We start from the raw sequence: 26,840 nt of genomic DNA, 5'->3' as shown, positions 1-26,840 counted from the left end.
TAATTAGCAATCCTCTTAGAGGTGGTTCAGTCTTTCATAAGATGTGCTAGATGTTAAAATGTTTTCTGGAGCACCCCCTAGAAAGTGGAAGGCATTGGGATACTTCTTCATTGAAGCTGTTGATGGTAGGCCTAAGTCTAGGGGCAGACTCTTCAAAATGTCTACAGGATGATTTCTAGAATCAGGTTTACCTTATGGTTACTCAACTCTACTTCCTTCCTTCTTCCTTCCCTTCTTTTTAATGTCTGTCTGTTCATCTGTCTATCTTTCATGCCTGTGCCTGTGCATGAAGAGTTAACATTGGGTGTCTTCTCAATACCTCCTGATATAATCTTTTTGAGACAGAGTCTGGTTGAAGCCAGTGCTATCTGTTGATGCTAGGCTAGTGACCCAATAGGTATCCAGTGACTCTGACCCAGGTACACCTGACTTTTTATATGGGTGCTTGGGATTTGAACTCAGGTCCTAGTGCTTATATGGTAGGTTCTTTACCCACTGATCTATCTCCCCAGCCTCATTTGTTCCTTACATTCAAGGAAGAACAAGGTCTGCATGGTGCACTTAGAGTCCTTTTCTCTCCAATGAAGGAATTCCTAGACCTCTGTCTCCTTAGTTCTTTCTCACCTACTCCTAAGCCAATTAGCTGATGGATCCTAAATCATCCAAACATCATGTACATTTGAGAAAGCCCTGTATGCTGCCTGTTGAAGCCCAGTTACAATTGGATATTTTATGGTACCCATGAATGTAAACAAAGCACCCCATGAGCAAGGTTACCTTCAGAAGGTTCACTGCTCCTCTGGGTGCTTCATCTTGAACCACATTTGTTGCTATATGGACTCACAACTGGGTCACATACCCCAATCACACAAATTATGAACAGCCCACATTCAACCCTTTTGGCCTGGTTTTTTGACATGGTTTTATATACTTTCAAATTATCTCTCTTCCCATTGCACTCATAGTTTAAAAAAAGAAAAAGAAGAAAGGAGAAAAGTGCAGAGATTCACACAGTTGCATTTGAGATCCCTGGGGGACTGTGTGCTGGCTGCCATATGCTTCTACCCTCTGAATTTCCACAAAAAACACATGGGCAGCCTCTACCCTGTGAATATCCAAAAGACCCATTTAGAAGCCACGGAGGACTCAAGTGTGTCCTTGTACCAAAAATAGAAACTGGAGCAGTTCCTTCTCCTCAAGAATAGTTATGAGGAAACAGCTGGTCTGACATGCTATGAACACCAGGAGCAGGTTACACTCAACTGACAACGAAGGATCCCTGTCTCAGAGATATAGAAACCTCTGTGAAGACTGCTGGCGTGGGATGATGACACGGTATAACAAGGACAGCAAGGAGGTGAGGGCTGGCGGGAGAGTCCCATATCTCCAGAGAAGATGCTGCCAGGCCCAGGGAAGGCAAGCAAATGGCTCCGTGAACCTTGAGACCCAGGTTCTCACCAGTGAGGCTCATGTACTTCCTCTTCCCTTTGGAGAGGACGTATCCTCTGCAGGGGGGGGCGGAAGGGGGGGACCCCCACCCCCATGCCCATGTCCTTGTGATGCCTGCTTAGCAGCCATCTTTTCAGTAGGCCAGGTTGGCCCTGTGGGGGAATCCCTCCTGTCCTAGCCCCATTCTCTACTTAATTGGCACCATCTCTGGCATATGTTTAATCAAGTCAATTAAACATATGTAATTGGCTTATCTTATTCATTATCTGTCTCTCCCACTGGAATCACATCTCCACAGGGATAGACTTATCTGCTCTGGCCCTTATATATCCCCAGAACAGCAGGTGGCCAGAGGAGGTACTCAGTAAGTATTAAATGTGTCATGTTATCTTGTGAGACAGGACATGAGCTTAGTGACCTTCCTCCCAAAGAATTTGCCGTGGTTGATAACCTTCCTAGGCTAAAGGGCTAAGCTCCAACCAAGGTGTTTCATGATATTAATATTTAGGGCCATGTTCAGTTTTCTGTTGCTTAACATATAAAGGATGATCCTCAAAACCTATCACCATTGGTCATTATAGCCATAGGAAAACTTTAGAAGTTTTAGTAATTAGAAGAAACCTATTTTTACAGCCTAGAGGATTCTAAATGTTTTTTTTTTTTTTAAATGTGGAAGCAAAATGACAATGTAAGGTTACATAGCACAGGAGTCATCTGAATGGATTAGCTATCAAAATACAACCTCTGACCAGGCATTCGACTGACATTTTGGTGTTTCATTAAAACAGCAGTGAGGGAACATGGACAGAACTTTGTAAGACACTGTCTTCCCCTGTCATCCAGAGAGTTCGTTTATGATTCTTCAATGTCTTCACAATTCCTTAAGTCTGTATGGGTCCATGTGTGTGTGCATATGTGTGTATGCGTGCATGTATGCAAGTGTATGTCTGTGTGTGTATGTGTATAAGTGTATGTCTGTATCTATGAGTGCATGTATAAATGTGTGTCTGTCGACAGGTGGTGGTGGTGCACGCCTGTAATCCAAACACTCTGGGAGGCAGAGGCAGGCGGATTTCTGAGTTCGAGGCCAGCCTGGTCTACAGAGTGAGTTCCAGGACAGCCAGGGCTATACAGAGAAACCCAAGTCTCGAAAAAAACCAAATCCAAAAAAACCAACAATAAATAAAGAAATAAAGAAACAAATAGATGTGTGTCTGTATCTGAGTGTATGTATGTGTGTGTCTTTGTATATGACTGCATGTATATGTGTGTGTAATCATGTGTGACTGTGTCTATGTATAAGTTTATGTGTGTCTGTGTATAAGTGTGTCTCAGTATGTGTATGAATATGTGTGTGTGTGAGAGAGAGAGAAAGACAGAGAGACGAGAGAGAGAGAGAGAGAGAGAGAGAGAGAGAGAGAGAGAGAGAGAGAGAGAATGAATGTGTTATGGAGAACTAGTGGAGATGTATTTGTTCCATATATGACCAAATGTCTCTGAGGTATAAAATAACTACAGACAAGACCATATATCTGGTCGTGACATCTGGATGGGCATTTTGAGATTATATCTACGGAGACATGAACAGGAAAAGACAAGGTAATTTAAATGTGGTTTGAGTTTTCTCTTCTCTCTGGCTCTCATACTGACTCTGCTCCTTGGGCAATGACATAAGTTGGTCATGACAAGTAGCTCCTCAGAGCAAGGCAATTTTCCAGTTGGGTCACTGGTAAGCAAACATGCTCTTCTTTTTCTTTTCTCTCTGTGTGCATGTGTGTGTTATATGCATATGTGTATGTGTGTGCTCATGTGTATGTGTTACACACATGCATGTATCTGTATGTATACACACAGAGGACAGAGGTTGATGACAGGGTATCTTTTACCTCCCATCTTACTTTTTTGAGATAGTGTCTCTTCACTGAGTCTGGAACTAACACAGCAGTGAGGCAAGCTGGTCAGCAAGGCCCTGGTATCTGACTGTCTCCATCCCTTAGCCCTGGGTTAGAGATCCCTATGGCTTTGTTGTGGGTGATGAGAATCCAAACTTGGGCCCTGGAGCTTATGTGGTAAGCTTCTTATCCACTGAGCTATTGTCCCAGCTCAGGTTTTTTTTTGTTTTGTTTATTTGTTTATTTGTTTGTTTGTTTGTTTCTCTTCTTGCTGAAACAAATGGAAAAAAAACCTTACTTTCAGCATGGTAACTTCATTGTCTCTCCTTCCCAACAAATTCCACCTATTGGGAGTACTTGGAAATACTTTTCCCAATCACTGTTGTTCTTTGAAGGAAAGCCAAAATCAGTAATAGGGAATGGTAGTGGTTGCTAGTATTAATGTTTTTAACGTCAGTTGATAGCCAACGGGGAAGACCATGATCTACTACTGCCCAACTTGGTCTTTCATGCCTATCTGCCTTACCAATGTTTTTAAAGATCTTACTCTGGGGCTAGTGGGGGAAGGCTATGTAAGCATGCATTCTGGGTCTCAGGAAAGGCAAAACTCTGATCATTCTTACCCAGCAGAAAACATAGTCCATGGTTTCACATCCCTCAAGCACCTGTGTGAGTTATGGATCGGGGACTGAGAGGACATTGGGACAGATACTAATGGGAAGGAGGGACTGGAAAATCCACACAGCAAAGGGAAAGCATCCCACAATTGCCTCCAGCTTTCCAGGAGGCTGGGGAGGCCCTACTGGGGGCCTGATTAGCAAAAATGGCCCTGGAAAGCAGCAGCTGAGGTAAGGAGTGGTCACACCTGTCTAAAGAGGCACCAAGAAGAGTTCCAGGCAGCTCTAAACACTCACACGGTTGCTTATTTATACAGCAGGGCTTTCTGCAAGAGCAGCCAGAAAAATCGAACAGTATGGGAGATTACCTCATTTTAAATGTCAATTAATTCATAGTTTTCAAGCCTGCATTATAAAATTTGTTCTGCTGAGTCAGTTAGTCATTATAAGTCAAGTGGCTTTTGCTTCTTCACCTTCTAGATGCTTTATCATATCCGACAAGTCCGGAGGAGCCTGGATACAACATATGGGGCTGCAAAGAATGCCTCTTAGTTGCTTAGTGAACAAATGTGGATCTCCAGATGATCACGGCCTTGGGGGATTTTATGCAGATTTGTGTAATCTCCTACATAAGTCTGATGCTTTCTGATTAGAACTCCATCCTGAGAGAGATGTTTTGAGGGAACTTGGATTTGTTTGCCTTTCACCGAAGACTCTTTCAGCCATCTGTCCTTGGATAAATTCGTTGATGTGTGAAAAGAACTTCAAATTCAACATGACCCACACTGGCCCTGTGCTCTGATAAATAACAGTTCTCAACCTCAACCACCAAAATAATCAAAATGTCTGTATTCTGCCTCTATTTTCCTATTATTGGCATAGTACATCAACATTCTTCCAGTTATATCACCCAACATTTCAGAGTTATCCTGGGTCCCTGCTATAATAGTGCTTTATCTGAGATGCACATAGGATTAAGACACAGAATCTCCAACAATGCCTCTGAGAAAAAAATCTTGGCACATCAGTGCTACCCAACCTTTTTCTCTGTTGCTAAAGACACTGGTAATTTAGAATGTGGACTCCTTGTGAACGACACTGACAGTTTTAGATGAAGAAACACAAAGCAGAAACAACTACTCCTCATCCTCGTTTTCTCCCAAGCAAATGGCGACTTCAGGCACCTTATGAGGGGTCCTGACAATTTTCTTATTTTCTAGACTCTTATCTTCTGGTTTTATCTTTTATTTGGTCATTAGATTGTTAAACTGCTCTAAGTGAGGATATTGGGAGAGAGGTAACATGTCATGTGATTAACCCACATGTGTACCTGCTCAGTATCACACTGATGGTATTTTTACAGAGTTCACAGGTTAAAGTGTACAGGGGGACATGTTTGAAGTTAAGGGACTGGGAGGTGGGCAGTAGGGATGCAGTCTAGGGACATGGAAAGGACAGAATACCCTGTTCATGCCATTGTCTACCCTGAGTGTGCTCTCCAAAGGCAAAACATTTGCCTTCGTGGTCTTCCTGGAACTGGGCTAATTCTTTTAGAAGTCTTAGAGGCTGTCTACCTGAACACTAGTAAAACTCAAGTTCCCTGTGGCACCCCTGACCCTGTCTCAGTGGTCCCTGCCTCAGTGGTCCCTACCACAGTGGTCCCTGCCTCCATGGTCCCTGCCTCAGTAGTCACTGGTTCAGGGTCCCTGCCTCAGTAGTCCCTGCCACAGTGATCCATGGTTCAGTGGTCCCAGCCTCAGTGGTCCCTGCCTCAGTGGTCCGTGCTTCATTGGCCACTGGTTCTGTGGTCTTTACCTCTGTGGTCCCTGCCTCAGTGGTCCCTGCCTCAGTGGTCTCTGCCTCTGTGGTCTCTGCATCTGTGGTCTCTGCCTCTGTGGTCCCTGCCTCAGTGGTCCCTGCCTCAGTGGTCTGTGCTTCAGTGGCCACTGGTTCTGTGGTCTCTGCCTCTGTGGTCTCTGCCTCAGTGGTCCCTGCCTCAGTGGTCCCTGCCTCTGTGGTCTCTGCATCTGTGGTCTCTGACTCAGTGGTCCCTGCCTCAGTGGTCTCTGCCTTGTTGGTCCCTAACTCAGTGGTCTCTGCCTCTGTGGTCTCTGGTTCAGGGGTCCCTGCTTCAGTGGTTTCTGCCTCAGCGGTCCCTGCCTCAGTGGTACCAGCTTCAGAGAAGCATCCTCCTCCTGCTTGCGTCCAGCCAGCAATACAGTCATGCATGGCAGATATAAAAATAGTCCTTTGGTGTCTATAGCCAACCACACATTCCATGGATGCTTTTGAATATAAATGGGTATTATATGTTGAAATGAGAACATATTACCAACCTCAGATCATCCTTATCATTAACTAGTAATCAAAGCAAATTAGAGTTGTCTTTTGACACATAACACCCAGGGAACAATGCCATGTTCTTACCTCATGAGCATTTCAGCTAAACTCTTTGCATCTGGGGAAGAGAAAGTTGATATTAGTATAAGATCAATAATTCATTTTTAACATTTACCTAGAAGAAATCAACTCACTTATGTAGTTATAACCAACCCTCTAGTTACGTGGCAAGCCATTTCAGGTGCAATTGTTTACCAGGGTTGCACTAATGACAAGGGGCTTTGTGGTTCCCTATTTCTTCTAGATGGGGCTCTTTTATGGGTTTTATTTATAACAGAAAGATGCATTAGTATCCCGCAGCCATAAAATTGCAGACATCTATTAAAGTTTTTATTGCAAACTATTTGTTTGTCACGTCTAGAAAACCCAGTTTTATTTTCAACAGTCAGAAATATTAACATTTGGGGAGAAGTCATTTATGGAGAACAAACCCAGTCTCTATTCCCCAAGAATGACAAGCGCCTCAGGCCCACTCCGGCTCGCGTTAATGTGGCTTTAGTACAGAGCGCTGGGCCCCTGGGTTGGTCACTGAGTTTTACAAGCTTGGATGCTTTATTTTAAACTCAGAATAAAGCTTTATTGTGCACCCCCTGTTCCTCTGCTGGCCGGGACACTGTTTATAGAGACCTGGTTATCATCCCTGACATGAGGAAATATATCTCAAAATACTGTAAGACAGATCGACTTATTTGGTAACGTTATTTAAAAATGCCCATTTCCCTTAAAATAGTGATTTATGCTTTTTACACATTCAATTCTGGAAAAAGTGAAGTTTCCTTTCCTGGAACACAGAAACCTCCACCCCCCTGCCCTCCGCCCCTTTAATTTCTTTCTTTGCTCTAAGACTTCATGTTAGGGATCCTGCTTAAGGATTAGAAGTTTCTGGAAATGAATTTATTTGACAGTGAGTAGCTCCACTCACTGAAGGAATGCGTATGCAGGGACATTTCCACCTCCTTCTCTGGGGCTGTGATTTGCCTGTTATATCTCATGTGTGGAGACATGGAGACAACCTCAGATCAGTTTCCCAGCACCTGGAACCCCAATGACCAGAAAGCTTGCTCTAGAAGCCACCAGGTCATGCCTGTTCCCATTGGCAGCCTCAACATTGTGCACAGATGGGTTCAGTCTAGAAGACAAAACCAGGCCCCTCTATTCCGCCCACATGGAGAAACACAGGAAGCAAAATAGCACTGAATCTCTCAGCTCATGTCTTTATATTTGTCTGTGAAGATGAAGTAAATAGCCCGAGTCTCTTCTCTTCCTGAATGATTTAACACGTACAAAGTAAATATATCTATGGGATGCCAGAAGCTGGGATTAATTAGCTCCATGCAACACCCAACATTGGCTAGAACAATATGCTAAGAAAGAGGACCAAACTTAACAGAGTAAATACTGGTCTTCAATGTACACTGGGCACGTGAGTCTGAGATGCCCAGCCCCCTACACTTGGCCATATACTGTGTCTTTGCTGCAGGTCAGCCTCAGCACTCCCTGGGGGCTTCCCACGGTGATGTGTAGGTGTCTTGGGCTCCACAAAGGACAATAGAATTCCCAAACGTCCATCTAACTGCATAGGCTTTGGTTAGCCTCTTTCACTTCAGGATTTAGCTCCAAAGTTCTGTCAGTCAACCCTGCCTATGCCCACCCTTGAGAAGAGATATCTTTCTTCTGTTTGAGCTACCATGTCCTGCTTCCATCTCAGCTGAAAATTGGTGGGAAGTTGTACTCATTGGAATTCCTCTTTTCTACAAGCTCCCTGGAACTAAGTTGAGAAGTTTGGAGTTTGGATGGCCTGGGTAGGGCGGCATGACCCTGGAGCATGTTCTAAACACCTGTATCATGTCATGCTGGCTAAGTCCCTCTAGGATCACTATGTGGCATTTAGAGATGAGGAAAATGAGTTGTGAATATGTGCAGTGGTGAGAGGTCTGTCCAGTGTTTATGGCATGAACAATTTATCTGCTATTTCAGTGATCCTTTATACCTGGAGCAGAATGAGAGTCAGACCCCTAAGGGGTACCAAGGAGCAGATGTCTGGCCTCAGCAGGGTAAATAAGGGAAATTATTGAAGGATAATGGTGTATTAGGATGGGTTAATATCAAGAGATAGAGACTGACCTGTTTAGAAAAGACCTGGAACTTGAGGGGATAGACTTGGTGGGCCATGTGCTCCACAGAGAATTCACAGGCACTGGAATAATGGATATATTCAGGAAACGACAGCCCTGTTTCACTCCATAGAGAGTTCGCTTGCATGGTGATTGATTAAGGTAGCCCCAACATTATGGAGGTGACTAGTGTGGACTGAAAGCTGTTACCTGGCTAAGATGAGGGTGACGCTGCTTGCAGACACGGTGGTAGAGGGTGAGGGGGCCTGTACCTTGGCATTTGTCATGCCTCCTACTCAGAAGGTTTATCTAGGAAGTTGGGTACTAGCTTCTTACAGGGGTCCAGATGAGAAACCATGGGCACTGGATTAAGGGATCTGGTGGTTTGGGGTTGCAAATGACTTTGCTATGTGTTGTGGCCTTTGGAGATAAGCTGCAGAAAAGATCAGAGCCCTGCCAGTTGTGGTGGGGAGGGGACTGCATGGAGCTCAGAGAAAGGCTGGTTATATTGGGGTACACAGGATGAGACAGGAGTCTGGTAGGATGTGGAGAGTTGGGGGGACCTGTTTTAAAGCTAAAGTGTGCTAGGTGGGCTGTTTAGAGGCAGGCTAAGAGTCACATTAGGGAGGGATCTGAGCAGAGGTGAGGCTTGGAGCACTGTTCACATTCACACAGGGAGCAGGAAAAGAGCTGGAGGCACAACTAGACATGCTTTCATTTAGGGGAAGGAGTGAATCTGGAGCAAGTTGGTACATTTTAATAATTCTGGAATATAGGATCTAAACAGTGACAGAGGCTTTCAAATTAGCTTCCTTAATGAAATTTAGGATCCTTTCCCTCGGGCCTCAGGCAGCTATTACAGTGTGTGCTACCTTTCAGGGATCCAGAGCTGACGTTGTAGGCTACCATGGTGACTGTCTGCTGCCACTTTACACATCAAATGTCCCTTAAGTTTTAGGACACCCAGAATGAGTAGCTCTCCTCCCTGCCACATGTATTCTCACAGAGCTTCACATTTTGTTTTGTTTTGTTTCCAGCTCAGATACCAATCCTAGATGACCCCCTGCTCCGGGGTCTAGGCTTTTCATGTCCTAAGCATCACCAGAAGAACACTTGACTTGCACTTCGCTTCTCTGGACTTCACTATGGTGGATTATCTCATGGACCCCATGCTGAGGAGCTCTTCCGCAGAGTTGTTCAGTGGGAGCTTCCAAGGTGACTTCAACACATTTCCCATTCTCTCTCTCTCTCTCTCTCTCTCTCTCTCTCTCTCTCTCTCTCTCTCTCTCTCTCTCTCTCTTCCTCCCAAACTTTCAACTTCTCCAAGGCCCTCCTGTTCCTCAGCTATGGGTTCTCTCTGCTCCCTCCTGGAACCAGCAGCAATTGACACTAGGTTCTTCTAGTTGCCTACAGCTGAATTTTCCAGTGCCTACCCATTTAAATACCTATATTCTTTTTCCTCTTCCTCTTTCTCTCTTAAGTACAGCCCAGTCCTTAAGTAGAGGAGTGGTCCAGAGCCTTCCTCAGAGCACTCTTTTGTTGCTGTTTTGAGACAAGGGCTTGCTATGTGGCCCAGGCTTGGTTCAGACTCCTGATCTTCCTTGGGCCTTTCCAGTGCTGGGAACCCTCTCACCTGGATTTCTAAAGATACAATTTTTTCCTCTAGTACTACAATTCTTGATGCTCTTTCTACCTGTCCATAGTGATGGGACCATCTGGAGGCATCCACAAGCCACTCCAGTGGTATCGCCAGTCCTGGGCTGTCTGTTCCCTTCTTGAGTTTAAAATCTCTAAAATCCTCAAGTACTTCTCAGAGGGCCTGATTTCTAGCTAATTTCCTACTTAGGACTCTCTTTCATGAAAGGCTTGCAATTTCAGAGTGTCCTTTATTCAACCAGCCTGAGTACAGACACCAGCAGGATATAAAAGATTTTTTTTTTATTCTCTTCCCACACACTCATGAGAGTACCATATCCATTACAGGAGTCACAAATGAAATTTTACAACTTTTGTAGAAGACTTTGCAGTTCTACTGGTTAAATTTTATCTTCTTGGCTGTAGCCTTTCAAAGTCTCATGATCTCTGGATTCTTATTTCAGATATCTGCCTTCATTCCCACCTGTGTGAATCACATACCACAGTTTGCTTAGCCTTCTGTGGGGCTCATCACAACTTGCTTACCCCTTACCAATCAACACTTTTAAAACACAGTGGATCTGTTTAGAATTCTGAGGGCTCCTTTCTCAAGCTTAAGTTATCTTACTTCAAATCAAAATACTCTGAGTTAATTAATTTTTAAATGGGTAGACACTGCCTACACCTAGAATCTCTCATTGGCCTAAGGCTATCCACAAAAATTTGGGGATTATGTGTGGAAAGATTTTGCTTTGAAACTTAAAATAGTCTCAGAACCAGAACCCCGTGACCCCATTCCTGATCTTTTCAGTGGCAGGAGTGGGGAGTCTTCAGTGAAATATCATAGATTAATTGGTGCCTATATTTTGCTCATTGTCTTTTGGGACATGTTTTATGTCGACTCTAGAAAGCCACAACCTTGGCTACTGCAAAGGTTTGGGGAAAATATAGCAAGCTAATCAGGGCTCTGGTAATTGTTAAACATTTTGAGCTTCCCCGGTCTCTGTCTCATTGCATTTGATTTCCTTCTATCCTTCCCTTTTAATTCACTTCCCTCCCTCCATTTCCTCCTTTTTATAATCCCTGGTCCTGCTGTTCTGGTTCAAACAGCTCTCCTCCTGCTGCATACCAGAGCAGAGCAGATGTTGGGTGGCTTTCCTTCCACCTGCCATCTGTTCTGCGGGAACATCACCCAGAGCTCAGCTCTTCCTGCTCAAACACAGCCAGGCAGGCCTGGGCATAGTTTTCTACATTTTCACATATTTCAGACCTAAGACACAGACTGGGTGACAAATCTCCTTGGACATTTTTACACGCCCCCTCTTGTCTCCTCTCCCATTCTGTTGGGTAGGGGGTGATGGAGGAAGTCAGCCAGGCTGGTCTGGCAACAGAGTATTTTCCAGCTCCTGAATGATACAGGGACCAGAAAATGATAGCAGAGATAATGGTGACCAGGTGTCACGGGTCATTTGCTTATGGGGAAGAGTTTCATGTGTGTGGTGGGTTGGAGAACTATGAGGATCTGGCAGTAGGCAAGGAGCCATGTGGTAAATCATATGATACTGGCTGGCTTCCAAATAGTCAATGGCGAAAGTACTCTGGGCGAGATATGGCAGACACTCAGGGCACAAGCTGTATATCAGTGTGTCAATAAAATTAGGGACCATATGACAGAGAGTGATGAGATTAAAAAAATGAATTAACCCAGGGTTTTTGACAATGAAAATGACATTTATATGCCTTTGATAGCATGTTCACTTCTTCTGACTCCATGAGTCATTGCTAGTCATTAAAAACTTATTTGAGCTTACCAAGACAGCCTGTCTCTTACCTGCATATGCCAAGTTTCTTGGGAGGATAGGGGGTGGTTGGAACAGTAACCTGGGCTCTCTTCTCCCCTGTTCCCACTGTTACTTTGGAGCTGTTTATCTTTCCAGCCTTTACTTTTCAAGTCTACTATGTGGACAATGCAAAGTTCATACTCCATCAAGCCGCCCCCCTCCCCCCAGGTGTCGAGAGACCAAAACAGAAGCATGGGAGAGCATCCTCGAGGTATACAGTTCTGACAGGCCTAGGAGAACTGCTCCGGGTATTTCAGGAGCATCACAGCTTGGTCTTGTGCAGTATCTATGGCCTCTCTGAGGACCATTGCTCTCCTCCTGGTTCTGTGCATGTGTGAAAGAGTACACCAGTAGGTTTGACTAGTGTCATAGAGTGCTCCATTCAGGCCCTTACCTGGAACCCAGCAAGGCTTTCTTGCAAGGCTAAGCAGTTTCTTATTTTAAACATATAAATGGCTCAGACAGGGGAGGGGAGAGCAGACACACACACACACACACACACACACACACACACACAGCTGCCATTCACAGCCTCAGGTCTGTGTTTGCTTGTTTGAAGCTCTGGAGGAAAAGCCCTGTGCTTAGACTAACCTCTGCTGTGAAGTCACCTGTACACCCTAAGAGCAAAAAAGGAAACCATCTGTGGACATCAGATCTCACTTTGCTGCTCCCCTCACCAAAAGCTTCTATTTGAAGGCTCCCCACTGTCATCCCTACTTCTCTCTGGGATGAGAAAGGATATCATAAAGCAGCTATTTTTTGCAACGGCTGTAAACCTGCATTTAGATTTTTACAAGATCCCAGCCAGAACTTCCAATCACCTGCATGCTTATGTGGAAGGAGATTTTAGAGCTGAGGGGAAATGAATGTCCTCAGAGACAGTCATCCATGCTCATGACCCGAGAACATTGGAAGAGCAAACGAGGGCAGGGCAGAGCACCCTGGCAAGCCAGGCAAGGCTCCGGAGGCAGCCGGGCATCCACAGGGCCTGCTCTAGACTGCCCTTTCCTGTGTCCAGCTTACCAGCTGCTCTTGTTCCACCTCTGCCCCATCCCAATGGCCACTCGTTCTGCACTCCCTCACACAGACACTCTCCTCTACCCATTTCTGCTCTGACAACTGTAGGCAAGGGGAGAGAAAGAAAGGGAAAGGATAGAAGGTAGGGGGTGAAGTGGAGCAAGAGAGGCTGAAAGAAGAGAGGGAAGGACTGGAGGAAAACAAGATAAAAAGCTTTCATAGTAAAGGATCCTGATGCCATATGTGTGTATGTTTATGCATGTGTGAGTGTGAGCAAGTGCCTGTGAGTATGTGTGTGTGTGTATGTGTGTGTGTATGAAAGTGTTCCCTTAGTGCTAGCTCATGTTATATAGGTACATGTGTATGCATGTGTGTGCATATATGTACATGTGTGTAGAGGTGGGAAGAAGCCTTTGCTTCTTAGTCACTATTCACCTGTCCACCTTTTTATTTTTTGAGGTTCAGTCTTTCACAGCCTGGAGCTTGACCAGAAGGGTGGCTGTTCATTGAGCCCCAGGAATCTGCCCTTTCCCACCTCCTCAGTGCTGGGATTATTGTCCTTTTTTAAAATGTAGCATCTGGGGACCCAACTGGGGTCCCTATGCTTCTGAAGTGGGCACGGAACTGAACATCCCACAGTCCTGATGCTGTATTTTTCAACTACTGTTTATTGGCTTGGCCTTGAGCCTCCCAAGGTTAACCACCTCTGTGTCTTTCCTCTTTCCTGGGGGTTCTGCACTCCAGTGTGGAGGCATATTTATTTTCCATCTCTTCTCAAACTGAAGTGTCAGCATGCTCTGAGGATCACATTCCTGTCTGAGCTTAGTAGAGTTCAGGTTGCTATTTTGCTTTTAGAAATGGGGAGAACTTTTGGTTGTTTACAGAGGAGAAACCAGTCAAGAGAGTTAAGAAAATGGAAAGGATTTCCTCACAGTCCACCCACCCATGGAGTCTTTACCTTGTAAACCACAAGCCCAGATTTTCTTAGGAATGGACACACAACACTGGTCAGTTTGGAAATATTTGTTCATTTTGAATCATGTTTGAAAGATGATTTGTTTTAAAGGGAAACGGGTGTTTTGTCAGGGAAACAGGGTCAGATTGTTGCAATGCAAAGGGATCACTATGCTTATCTTATTTGAGATAGAGTTCTTGGCTTGCCACTACCAGCTGACCCCTGCTGAATGGCCCCAATACGGGCTTTCAGTCCCTCAGGAAAAGCCCTCCTAAAGAACACAGCCTTTACTGATATTGGAGTAGAGTACTAGACTTGGAGATCCAATTTTTATTAGGTTGGGGCTGCTGGGGTTCTGGGTCCAGCTGAAGACTCACTCTCTAACCTTGTAGTTCAAAGTATCTTGGGGTTGGGGAAAACCAGGGCATCATTAAAAGCAAAATGCAGCTTCTGAAGTCCTGGTTAGGATATAGATTTAAAAAAAAATCTAGTACTTGAAGATAATTTAGAAGGTCGCTCTGCTCTAAATTTAGTAAGTCCTCAGGAAGGGAGAATATAGGCTGGCTAAGCTGCTCGAGTCCCATTTTCTTTCATTTTATTTCTGCATAAAAGAATATTACCTTGTACACCTCTGACTAGATTGTTCCTTCACACAGCATGATGTGGCATTTGTATAAACACTTTAGTTGTGTCCAACTTCAGACAATAGCAACAAAGAAGAGGAAGGGTCTGAACTTGGCCTCACACAACCGTAAGCACACTTACTAGGTCCTGTATTTTTTCCTAAGTCGAATTTGCTTACCCCATCTCTTGATCCCACTAAGAGGATGCTCAAGCAGTGCACCACGTGTTCCTAGAAAGGCTGACCTTATTTTGGACAAGAAAAGTATGGCAGAAAACAGTTCCCCTTACCTGATCTGCAAACCTATGGAAATGGGTTTGAATGTAGGCACAGGACCTGGGTCTTATGTGAGGCAGGTTTTAATTGAACACCATTGTTAATGAAGACTGAGGGTTAGTCAACACTCATGACTTCAAACTCTGGCTGCAGACCTCCATGGGTTGGAAATGTTTTATGCCATTAATAGACATTTCAAGGGCATAGGTGGCTTGCAGGTCTCTCTGGGGACTGTCTTGGCATTCCATGATTCTATGTGCCCAGCACGTCTCAGGGTTTCAGAGTATGCACTCTACTGTAACCCTTGATCTAGGACTTTCAGAAAATCGATATCTATAGCTCTGATGGGATCTTAGGGATCTTTTGATCCCTAGGATCTTGTCAAATTGGTGTGATTAAAAAAATAATGAGTAATAAGAAAATGCTGCTATTTTTTTTAAACATTTCATGTGACCCATAGTAGACAACCAACAGTGGTTTGCTAAATTAAATCCATCTCAAGAAGTGGTAGGGTCTTCTCTTCTGTCAGACTTCATTCTAGAAGCCTTTATCTTGTGCCTATAAAACACAAGAGTGTCGGTGCCCTTGTGTTGGAGCAAGCTATGTCTCTTGAATTCTTTGCTCCTGAGCATCTCATGAGACTACATCCTATCTCTCATTACTTCTCTATAGAAACCTTCCTATTGGCTTTTCCTTTTCTTCTACAAAAAGGAAACAAAACCACTTCAGGGAGTGAGATCCTCAGTTGTGGTGGATTGCTCCCCTTGGAAGTCCAACTACAAACCACTGGTCTAGACAGAGAGGTGCTAACAATAAAATGTTAATCCCAGAAACTTCTCTGAACATAACCCTTGTAAAGCAACAACAAAAGGACAAAGGAGCTAATGAGAAGGAAAACTTGAAATGCTGAGGGTCTTCTATCATTCTGATCTGTTAGCAAGAGCTTTTGTTGGAAATGTTCTTGGCAAGGAAAAGGCAGTGTTGGGTATTGAGGTTATAAGTACAGCAATGAAAATAAAGCAGTAGTTGAGGAAGAGAGATAAGATGTGGGAAGGGGTTTGCTACAGTCCTGAGAAACCCTGCCCTGTTATTTTATCCATCAGCCACCACACTCATGGTGTCCATACGTGCCATCAGTAAGATGCTTATACGGTTGGTACGAAGCGTCTCAGGCAGCTCACAGCCTCCTATGTGCAACTAGTTTGACATGACTGTCTACACAGAAGGAGGACTGCCATTTGATACCTCAAAGACAATGTCCCTGAGTTTATGGTGAAAGGGGATTATCAAAATGTCCATTTGATACTTTAATGACAAACAGTGCAATGCAATGCAACTTGATCCTCTTTTTATTGAGTTTCTCAACACATGGCATATTATTCTATTTTTATGGTGGGCTCTCATTCTTCTCCCATTTGGGACTCATTTGTCCTTCACATGGCTCTAGGATTTGTCTGAAGCCCCGTTTTAGCACTTGTGACCTGACAGATGCCATGGAATGCGCATCTCAGTAGTACTTAGAATCCAGGGAACACATTCCATTTATCTTTGTGAAGGTTCTAGCAAAGTACTTGGGTTATCTACAAAATCAAAATGCGATTGGTTAAGGCAGTTTAGGAAAGATATTTTGATGAGACCAGCAGATGACTCATCTGAATTTCTGGGCTCTGGAAAATTTCATGGAAAGACAAACAGTGGGCTGAAAGAGACTTCAAAACTTTTAATTTGTTGGAAAAGTGATAGGAAATTGATAATATCAAGTGTGAAGGTCACATGCCAGGAGATTTCTGAGAGGGAAATGACAGATCAGACAGCATCATACCTAGTTGTGCTAATGGGATCATGGTTAGCCTAATCAATTACAGATGAGATCAAGGTTTCCTAAGTATGGAAGCAAGAATTGGGGTTCTATCAGTGTGCTTGGGGAGCTCTCTCAAGGCTTACTCTTGAACCTAACTCTGAAGGCTATATATAGGTAATACCGCTCCACTACACTGTCTTGATATTGAAACACAAATACAACGTGGGTACCCTTGGCCAAATAATGGGTTGGTTGAAGACCTGAGAAGTAGAAGATAGAGAATGCTTCCTTCCCAAAGTTCCTTATTTGAAATTCCTTACACTGCAGAGCAAGGGCCATTGGTCAGAAAACTGTGAAGCCTCATCACCAGAACCATGCAGAGTCAGACAATGGAGAAATGGAAGCTATTCACCCTGGGTCTCAGCCTGGGCCCCTCATCTTTTACTGTGTTCTGCTGCCTTGTCACGCTCTACCTCTACCATAAGCCCCTATCTCTGCTTCCAGGCAACATCATTTGCAGAACAAATCTCAAAGCTCCTTTTTTTTTTTTTTTTTTTTTTTTTGCTAAAGCTGAAATTGGTGGCTTTACTGGAACCACTGAAAATCAAACAGAGCAGGCTTGAAAGACCCATGAGAAATTAATTTTCTTTGTCTGCCAGTACTGAGGATTTAGGGAACTTGTTAGGGGGCTGTTTGTGCTCTATTTCTGACTCTGTGATTGAATGCTTTATTGTTTTCCTCCCTAGGGCTCCAAAGTCCTGCAGAGCCCACATCAGGCACCAAATCATAGTGGGCAGAACTGGTTCCTAGGGGACATGTCCTTTCTTGGTGGGTGTCCTCTAGCTGACCTTTCTGCACGGGGCACAGAGTGGACACAGGAGCCTACCTCTCAGCCTCTTCAGCCTCTGCTCCCGTCGTCTCCTCCGCACAACCAGAAGAAGCACAAAGAGCAGCAGAACCCCGACCAGGATGCAGGAGATGGTCACAAGGATCTTGAGCCCTTCGTTGGTTGTCAGCCCTTCTTCGCTTTGGACAACTGACTTAATGAGTGGAGGGATTGTACCTGAAAGCAGGGCCACGATGTTAGATGGCTATTAATGGCGACGGCGTGGTGGAGTTTTTAGGGATGATGGGTTACAGAGAGACCGCGCGGTGTGATCCAGGGGTGTCTGTGTGATGAGAAATGAGAGGACCGGCTCCCTGAATCTTTGTGGGTTGACTTGATCAACTCTCCCTTCACCCAACCTTCCAACTCACCCTAGCACATCTTCGTAAAGAACTGAGTATTTGTTTGTTTGTTTTTTGGGTTTTTTTTTGGCAGAGTGCTCTAGGATGCCACCCTCTGATAGTATGGTGCCTGGGCTCTGGGCTCACAAAAGCCACCTTGAGTCACCTGAAATTCAATGCCCACTTGGCTGTCAATCACAATGCTTTTGCTAAAGGCTGTTTGAAAACTGCCTATGAAAGGAAGAACAGATTTGTCAACTGGACAGAAGACCCCCTTCGGGGAGGACATAAGGTACGCCAGTCTAAAGAAGCATAGATGACCTTTTTTCTTTTGATTATTCTCTTGATTTCAACCCCAGTTTCACAGCTGCTTTTTAAAATTTCCTGCTTAGGGTAGAAGAGCAAAGGGCACCTTTTCAAAGGGTAGGGTCTAACTAGGTCACCGGAAATGGAATCACTGGCAGGGCCTCGTTACGCTGCTCTATAAAACTTAGGTTATTTGGAGCGGTAAGAAACAAAATAGAAGTCAACTGAACTCTGGGCTGTTAAGATGCTTTCCACCCGGAGGCTGAACATGAGGGTGCAGACATCTGTGATTTATGGGGCAGACATCTTACCGTCACCCATTACATAAGATCTTCCATTCTCGCTGTCTTTTCTATGCAAACCAGAAAGCCAGGGTTTTAGAAAAAAATAATGCATATATATGCCATTTTCCCAAGAGCAGAAAAGAAAAATCTTATTTAGTAACTAGAGCCATAAAAATGCAACCCCTGGCCCTCTCTGATCTCTGCTGGCATCAAGCAGAGTGTTCTTTTAGTATCACAGCATCTTGGGCGGCAAACTCAAGCCTACAAATATCCAGACTCCAAGAAAGAGGCACAGAATTGGTGACTGAGGCTGGTCTGTGAACAGGACACCACAAGGACATGTAGAAAGTTTTGGTGAGCGAAATAGAGGTGACTCAGATAAAGATGTGGGGGAGATGGGAATCTGACTGCTATGAACATCAGGGTGATTTTGTTTCAACATTTGTTTTCCCTAATATGAAAAGAAGCACATGTGGCCAAAGAGATGCTAAAGCTACACAACCATGGTATCAATTAGATATGCCTACCACCTTTAAAAAAATTACTCATATCTTTGTGTCATGAATTTTTTCAGATTTCAGAAAAGAGAATGCCCCTCACACACACCTTTCTAATATGGTTCTGAGTAAAGTGAGAACATTGTACATGTCTCAGAAGCTGAACATTTAAAATCTGGAGACTATTTGGGACATGAACAGGTGTTAACATGCCACCTATGTGTAGCAAGCTCTCTCTCTGTCATCTGTTGCAAGATATTTCCTATCCACTCACATTGAGGCAGTGAGAGACTAGTGACTGGAGGGGAGAGAGAAGGAGGAGCTAAGAGAAGTGAGGGGGGAGGGGAGAGGGGAGAGGGAAAGGGCTCAGTAGACAGTCAAACAGAGCAGAGAAAGAGACTCAGATATCCAAATGGCTTCAGACGTATTTCTGGTGTTTTGGAGAGGTTAGAAATATTGGGGTAAGATCTTATCATTGTAAACTGGCTTTATGAAATTGGGAGTTTCTTATACATAAATATATTTGGTTAACTATTCAAGTTTAAGAGTCATGCTTTACTGGATACTTGGAAGGAGTGGTGCTGAGGCCTGGTGGAGCAGTACTCTTTCATAGTTATTACCTACTACAGTCATCCACTGGTATAGGCCTTGGTCCAGAGTATAGGTGTCTAAAGCGATATGTATACTTAACTGGGCATGTGCTTGCAGGTGCTGGGGTGAAGCTTTAAGTGCACTTGATAGAAGCCATGGTCTTGGCCCTTCATTTTGTAAGAACAGACAATCAGGCACCTTTGGGGGAAAACCTTAGACATGAATGTTGCTCAGCCTGTACATGATGCTCAGGACAAAGACTTCTCTAAATAAAGTCACACACACACATAACAGAGTGAGGCCAAGTAAGAGGGGCCTGAGCCCTTGAAGGGGAGAGGCAGCTGTCCAAGAGCCTGGGCTTTACAACAGCCCATTGGGTAGAGCCCAACACCAGAAGGACTTCTCTTGAATGTCCTTCCTACAGCTTAGGATTTGGCTGCAGAGGCAAGAGAAATCTGATTCTATCTGAGATAGGCTTCAGAAGCAATGATTGCGGGCAAGAGATGGAAGCCATAAGGATTAGCATAGCATGGCAGAGAGAAAAAGCACAACTCAGGGTCTACTTGGGACCACAGTCCCTTCTGAGCAGTGTGGAATGGACAGCAGGCTCAGAGGGGAAGCTCATTCACTGCTCCAAACAGCCTGATGAGTCACTGTTGGTGATCAGTACTCAGAGCCTATGGTTGCCTTTCCATAAGTGAGGGTTTCTGTGGGGCTGCAGAAACCAGCATGGCCGTGCTGCAAGCAAGACCCGTTGACTGATCGTTGAGAGATGCTGCCTTGGCTTCCCTGGACTGGGTTTTGTTCAGGCACCCAGAATTTAAATGATTTGGTTAAGGCAGCAAAGGTCAAGAGACTCCCTAGCTTTTAGACTGTGCATAAAACATTTGTACATGCACAGCATGACCTATCCACCATCTATTCCCCTCAGTGCCCCTGCCTCTGGTGAGACCAACCTAACTTCCTCTGCCATGGAAAACTGTTGTGCACATGCATTTTAAGGGTGTAATGAGAGCAAAAAGAAAGTTGTTATGTGGATTGGGATGGATGGGGAAGGGGTGGGAGACAACAAAAGCAGTGTTAGCTCACAGTCATCTGCAAAGCAACAGAACCATGAGGCAGAGTCCTTCAGCCCTGAGAGAAGCTACTCCTGCGTTAAGACTCCCCAGGGACTTCCCCTTAGTCCCTTCCTTTAGAAACACAGTGATAGTCATCTGTGTACAATGGACTGGGGAGCCCGCACAGAGAAGGGGCTGAATGGCCCAAGTGGGCTATGGGGGCACTGCTCGCTCTGTGGTAATGACAAGTGTCTCGTAGGAGAGTGGATAGCACACATGTGCACATCCCCGAGCCACAAACAGGAAAGCCAAGAAGCCGTGACTTACTGCCATCGTAGTTCAGTGTGGCGAAGTTGGCTTGCTTCTCTGCGCAGCCGGCGCTGTTGCACACTCGCATCTGCAGTTCATACCATGTGGCTTCTTGCAGGTCATACAGAATGTAGGACTTGGAAAGGGAGGTCCGCTGAGCTGTGGTCCAGACCGTGGTCCCAAAGGGTCTGTACTCAAGAGTGAATGAGGTGATTGGACAGCCGCCGTCATTCCAGCCAATCAGATTCAGCCTCACTCGGGTGGTATTGATGCTGGCGAAGAGCTCCTGCTCTTTGGAGAACTGGGGCTCTGTGGGAGATAATAGTGTCATTTGTGGGTACATGGGTGACCACAGCTGGTTCAGGTGTGTCCCCTCCCAGCACTCCCCCAGGAGGGAACAGCGAGAACAAGAACAGAGCCTTGGGAACCAACATGTTTTCCCAACCACAAGGACTGTGGAGGTTGAATGGATGCAGCATACTTTTACATAGTGTAGAGTTCTCTGAAGAACAGCTCCACTTTCTTATGTGGATTCTTTCAGTGGTTCACACACTGCAGTGTATGGAGCTGAATAAATTCCCTTCCCACAGAGATACAGAATGGGGTTTGGGAAGTATCAGCAACTCTCCTCTTCTATCCAAACCCTTAGTTCAGTGGCCTCTGACATAGTGGGTGTTACCCTACACAGACGAAACTCTTATCTTGTTATCCAAAACTTAGGTGCTAGACTCAAATACCATGTCTCTCCTGCCATCTGGTTCTCCTTCCCTGGTGGGAGTGGAGCTAGCCCATCAGATCTCTCTTCTCCTCCATACACAGATAGGGAGTCCCCTATCTTTATTAGATAGTGTCCTGCCTTCTTTCTGCTATTCTTAGTTGCACCTTTGACCTCTGGGAGCCACTTCTTTGGGCTTCATCTCGAACTTCTATTTTATTTCAGATTTTTAAAAAAAGTCAGTTCATTTGGAAGTGTTAACCTTTAGCACAATCATTTCCGCCTTAAAACCTATGAGGGCAGGCACCCCATTTCATGGTGTGCCCAGCCTGGGCACTCTTGTTGACACCCTTCAAAGGGCTTTCTTCTCTGAACTGTAAGTTAAAGAATGAGATAGGGAACTAGAATGTTCTGGAAGGTTCCGTGGTCAGTCTCATTTCGGGAACAGGAAAGCTCAAACACACAAAACCAGTCCAAGTATTTGCTGAGTCTTTCATGGTCCTGCCCCCTTCACACGAGAAGACGAGAAGGAAGGAAGCAACAGAAATCCTCACCTTTCCCCAGAGTTTTGGCTTCTATGATTTCACTTATACGTCCGGGTCCTACTCCATTTTGGGCAGTAAGGGTGAACTTATACCACGTCCCACACTTTAGGTTTTCCAAGCGGTAGGAACGCTCACTGGGGCTGATGGGAAAGCTGCCCCACTGCTCACTGTTGTCCTCGGAATATTGCAGGATGTAGCCTGTAACGACCAGAAGACAGTCTGGTGAGCTGTCTCTGAAGAGGTAGCAGGATGAGTTCTGTAATTCTGGGTGCCTTTAGAAGAGAATAACTCCAACTCTTCCTGATTCTCGAAGTTTCTCTCACATTCAGATAAGGGGAGGGGTAAAGTGATTAATGAATCACTTCAGCAATACAAGACATTATTAATTGTTACTATGGTTACACTACTGCACGTGCATGGAAAGAAAGCCTGCCTATCAACATCATGCTGGATTTGATGAGTACCAAGCTGTCAAATATCTGCCTCTCAGAGCATATGTCTGAATCTGTGTATAGACTGAAAGTGGCTATCTTGACAGTGAGGACAGGAGTGAGCATAGGAGTCTTCGCCATTACGTCCTTCCTACATTCAACTGGGGGGACATTTGCAGTCATAGGGGGAAATGGGCTCCAAGTCCTGTGTCCAACCCAACAGTTCTATAAGAACCTGGCTTCTCAGGATGAATGGTTTGCTTGACACTTCATTTCTCATCTCTCCTTATAACTATTCTCTTCAGGATGTCTACTACCGCTGACCACTGTCCATATCAGACATTGCCTCGAGCACCTTGCTTAAGTCACATCACACAAATGGTGCTTTGATCCGAAGGTGCAGATGACAACAGGTCTTTAGAAGGCTGAGTTTTGAGGAAGATGCCAAGCACCTCTGTCTACAGTACCCACTCCTTGCCCTGGTGTCCTTGAAACTACTTCTTATGATCTTCGTCCTTGATATCTGCAGTCATGTTACTGGGGTCGGATGTGACCTCTCTGCTCTGCCCTTGTTTCCTAGATTGTCAACATCTGACTTATGATGGTGTCAGGGCCCTGGGAGACTAATATCGTCTATCTCTCCCTGGGGAATTCTTCTTTTAACACAGACAGAACACTTCTCATCTGCCAGGTGGCAGAGGCTCCATGTCCCAGATCAGTGCCAATCAGATTCCCCAGGTCCCTTCCTGGGGTATGTATCACTGACTGCTGCTTGTGCCCACACTGTTATCAGTATCCTCCACAGTCTTGTTCTCTCTGGCTCTCTAAAACCACAGAACCCATACTTTCTGGACCTCTCTTGGCAGCTTTTGTGTTACTGAGCTCCCACAGAATCAGCCAATCTCTGAGAAGATCTGCTCTCAGACCCCAGACTCCACTCCAGCTTACCTGGGGACTGGGCTTTGCTCTTCTTAACACCAAAGTTACCTCGATACCTAAGTGATCTGACCCCTGATTTCTGTTCTCTGATGCTGCTGGATTTTGTGACATCAACATTGCTAGTGTAGGTGTATAATTTATGATGTCCTCCAATGCTTTGGGCACAACTAAATATGTCAGTGACTTGGAAACTTTTTCAGCATAATTAGACTCACTTCTAAGACTTTCTATGCTGGTGCTACCCAGGCTGCTTGCTAACTGAAAAGAACAAAATTCAAACTGTTTGGAATCTAGATCCTGGATCCCTTGAGACCCATTTATTTTCACTAAGAATTTTTCTCTCTCCCTTGTGTGAGGCCATTTGAAGCCAGAGCCAAGTTGCCTTGACCAGCATCCATACTTCACTCACTTGTCATAAACTTTGGTACCCTGTGATGCTCTCTTCTCCCCAGCTGTTCAGCATCATTTCTGATTGATGTAATAATTGTGACCACCACAATTTTGTTCTGTATAGTGTCTGCAGCTGGGTCCTGGTGGCTTCTTGGCAGCAGGGATTTTGTTCCTCTGCTAATGAGTCCCTGTGCCTTGCACATGGCAGCCGTTACAAAGCTGTCCCACGCTCCTCAAACCCACAGGCACAGCCTCACCCCTAATCATCAGCTATTTTTATAAAGTAACCTCACCTTATTTCTTTCTGACAAGAGAAACAAAAAGGAAGAGTCTCCCTTCAGCCAGCATCCCAACAACTACATCTAGAAGACAGCCAAGTCCTGGTTGGTCGCAGTGTGATTTCCGGGGATAGTGACTTTTCTCAGAGTGGATGTATGGCAGTGAATAAAGCTAAAGGAGATGGGGTGCCCTGCTCCCGGAAGCCAGGAGCTGGATGGGTGCTCTGTGGCTCTACCTGACAGTTTCTGAGTCTTTCCAGCTGTCTCCCCACCCTTCTCCTCTCCTCCTGCCCTTGGAGCCTGAGCCCCTTCCTCTCTCGCCTGCTCCATGACCTCTGTTGTGACTTATCACTTGCTCTTGCCCACCTCCTCCATCTTTCTCCTTTCCTTGCTGTGGATCAAGACAGTGCCATGATCCACCCATGACAGGAGGATCTTTTCACTTCAGTGTCAGCTTCCCCCAGACCCTGCTACGGTGCTCGAAATTCAAAGTCTTCTTGCAAAAGGGTTGTTTTAGATCTGAACACCCTGTGCCTTGAGTTATGTGTGAGGACAGTAACTGGTAAACTGAAGAGATGGTGTAGCTCTGACAGAGTCCGGGAAAGAATAACAACTGGTGGTTACTGAGACACAGTGTGCCAGGCTTGTTACAACTTAGTGACTTTCTTACATGATTCTGGGCAACTGGAAAGGATGAAAGTTACTAAAAATGGAAACCAGCAAGACAAGTGTGGCTTCTAGTGAAGAAAACTAGGTTGTGTGGGGAGGCTTAAGTATAGACAGAGAAAATTTCCAGAGAAACAGCTCAGTTCTCCTCTTCCCTCCACTGCCCTCCTCTCCCCTCCTCTCTCCTTTTCTCCCCTCCCTCCTATCCTTTTCTTTTTTCTTTGTTTGTTAATAGCTCACTTTTATATGAATGATCAGAGTTTCAAAGAACATCATAAAAACAGGCGCGTGCTCCAGATGCATGCTTAGATGATGGAAAATGAGTTTTCTGAGGCATTTGAGGGAGAATAAGCTATCATATGAGAGTTATTTGGTGAAGATGTCCCGTTTTGGTCAGTGGACAGTTCCACAAACATGATTGTGAGTGACTCATCTCATTACCTCGGATGGAGCTGCCACCATTATCTCCAGGGAGCCAGGAGAGGGTGATGGAGGAGGATGTTGTCTTGGATACGGTGAGCCGTGGCTGATCTGGTGGAACTAGAGAGGAGACAGTTTGTAGAAAACAAGAATTAGTTTCTCATATCTTCAATCCTCAGTAACAGTCATTTACCAAATCATTTGTAACATCCATTGATTAAATATGTGTTTTAAAGTTGCCAAAATAGGCAATTCATTTCTGTCAAGATGTCTGTCTCATTGATGTCTCAGGCTAGTGAGACAGAGCATAGTGAATCTATGATTTAAGGAAAAGTAAACCACATTTCTACTTTCACTAACATCTAATTTGTTTCTGCACTAGCCTTTGGATTCCAGAGTTGGTTCATTAGGGATTTAAACTTTCAAACTTACTAAGGACATGGGCACTAATTTACTCTGAACTCCAGACAGGAAATTACATGGAAGTGATTGACATGCCCACTTAGCTGTTTTGCTTTTTCCCAAGAAAAAAAAAGGAAAGATGCAGCTAGTAGGAGGGATAATAAATACCACATTGCAAGACACAACATCTATACATAGGCACACACTCATTCACACAAGCATGCATACTCTTTCACACATGCACACACACAGAGACACACATACAACCACATATGCATATGTGTATATATGTACTTTTATTTGTATATGTAAACATGCAAACAAGTACATATGCATACATATATATATGCACACATTGGCACACACAGAGATACATATGTACACACAGACATAAACACACGCATATAACATACACAAAGGCTCTGAAAACCAAAGCTGTGACAGTGTTTGTGGCAATGTGTACCCAACCTTAGGCAAGAACTGAAGGGCATACGTTGCTAAACAATGGCCTCAATTCAATTCTGGATGAAACACTAAATAAATTCACAATCGGATCATTTCTGATTTAGAGAGCACATCATATAAAACACTCCCTCTTCCTGTGTGTAAAACCTGAGATACTGACCCAAAGGCCTGAAACACTAACCCATCCACTTAGAAAAATAATTTAATGGTAGCTTTAACAATTCCCTGGAACTCTCCTGACTTCAATTAACTCAAAACCCAAAATTGATTTCACAGTATTTTTGGAACATATGGTATTGCCCCTCCCTGTTCCATCTCACTCAGAAGAGTATTGATGGTATTTTCATTTGCTGTGATCTGTTAACATGACAACACCTGAATCCAAAGAAGCATGCATTTGAATTTCTTCTCTAATAAAATATCCCTCATGCAACTAAATCTGAATTCAATTAATGCCCATGTGGGTTTTGTACACTAATTTAATATTCCTTGAGGAGTGTTGTATATATTTTGTGTATAACAATAAGTTACTAAGTACCTTGCATCAAATACAAAGTATAACAATAAGCTTTGAGCTTTAATCAGTGAATCTATGACTAGCTGAGACTCTAAGCCTCTTGTCATGCTATTTAACTTTGTAGTTGATACAAGATATTTCATTGTCTATTGATTTAATTAGCAGACTTAAATGATAATAT

General features: G+C 44.5%; 1 protein-coding gene across 1 annotated transcript in view; it reads right to left on the bottom strand.

The window, feature by feature from the left end:
• Positions 1-26,840, bottom strand: part of Dscam (DS cell adhesion molecule) — a 690,093-nt gene that overhangs the window by 32,938 nt on the left and 630,315 nt on the right. Inside the window, exons 26-30 of the mRNA XM_052159081.1 lie at positions 25,297-25,395; positions 22,161-22,349; positions 20,910-21,200; positions 17,506-17,682; positions 6,386-6,416 (exon numbers count right to left, since the gene is read on the bottom strand). Coding sequence (XP_052015041.1) covers positions 6,386-6,416; positions 17,506-17,682; positions 20,910-21,200; positions 22,161-22,349; positions 25,297-25,395 — 787 coding nt within the window. The remainder of the gene's footprint in view (positions 1-6,385; positions 6,417-17,505; positions 17,683-20,909; positions 21,201-22,160; positions 22,350-25,296; positions 25,396-26,840) is intronic.

Source organism: Apodemus sylvaticus, chromosome 15 (genome assembly GCF_947179515.1).
Source record: "Apodemus sylvaticus chromosome 15, mApoSyl1.1, whole genome shotgun sequence".
Lineage (NCBI taxonomy): Eukaryota > Metazoa > Chordata > Mammalia > Rodentia > Muridae > Apodemus > Apodemus sylvaticus.
The sequence above is the reverse complement of the archived record's forward strand: the minus strand, read 5'-3'. Positions and strand labels throughout refer to the sequence as shown.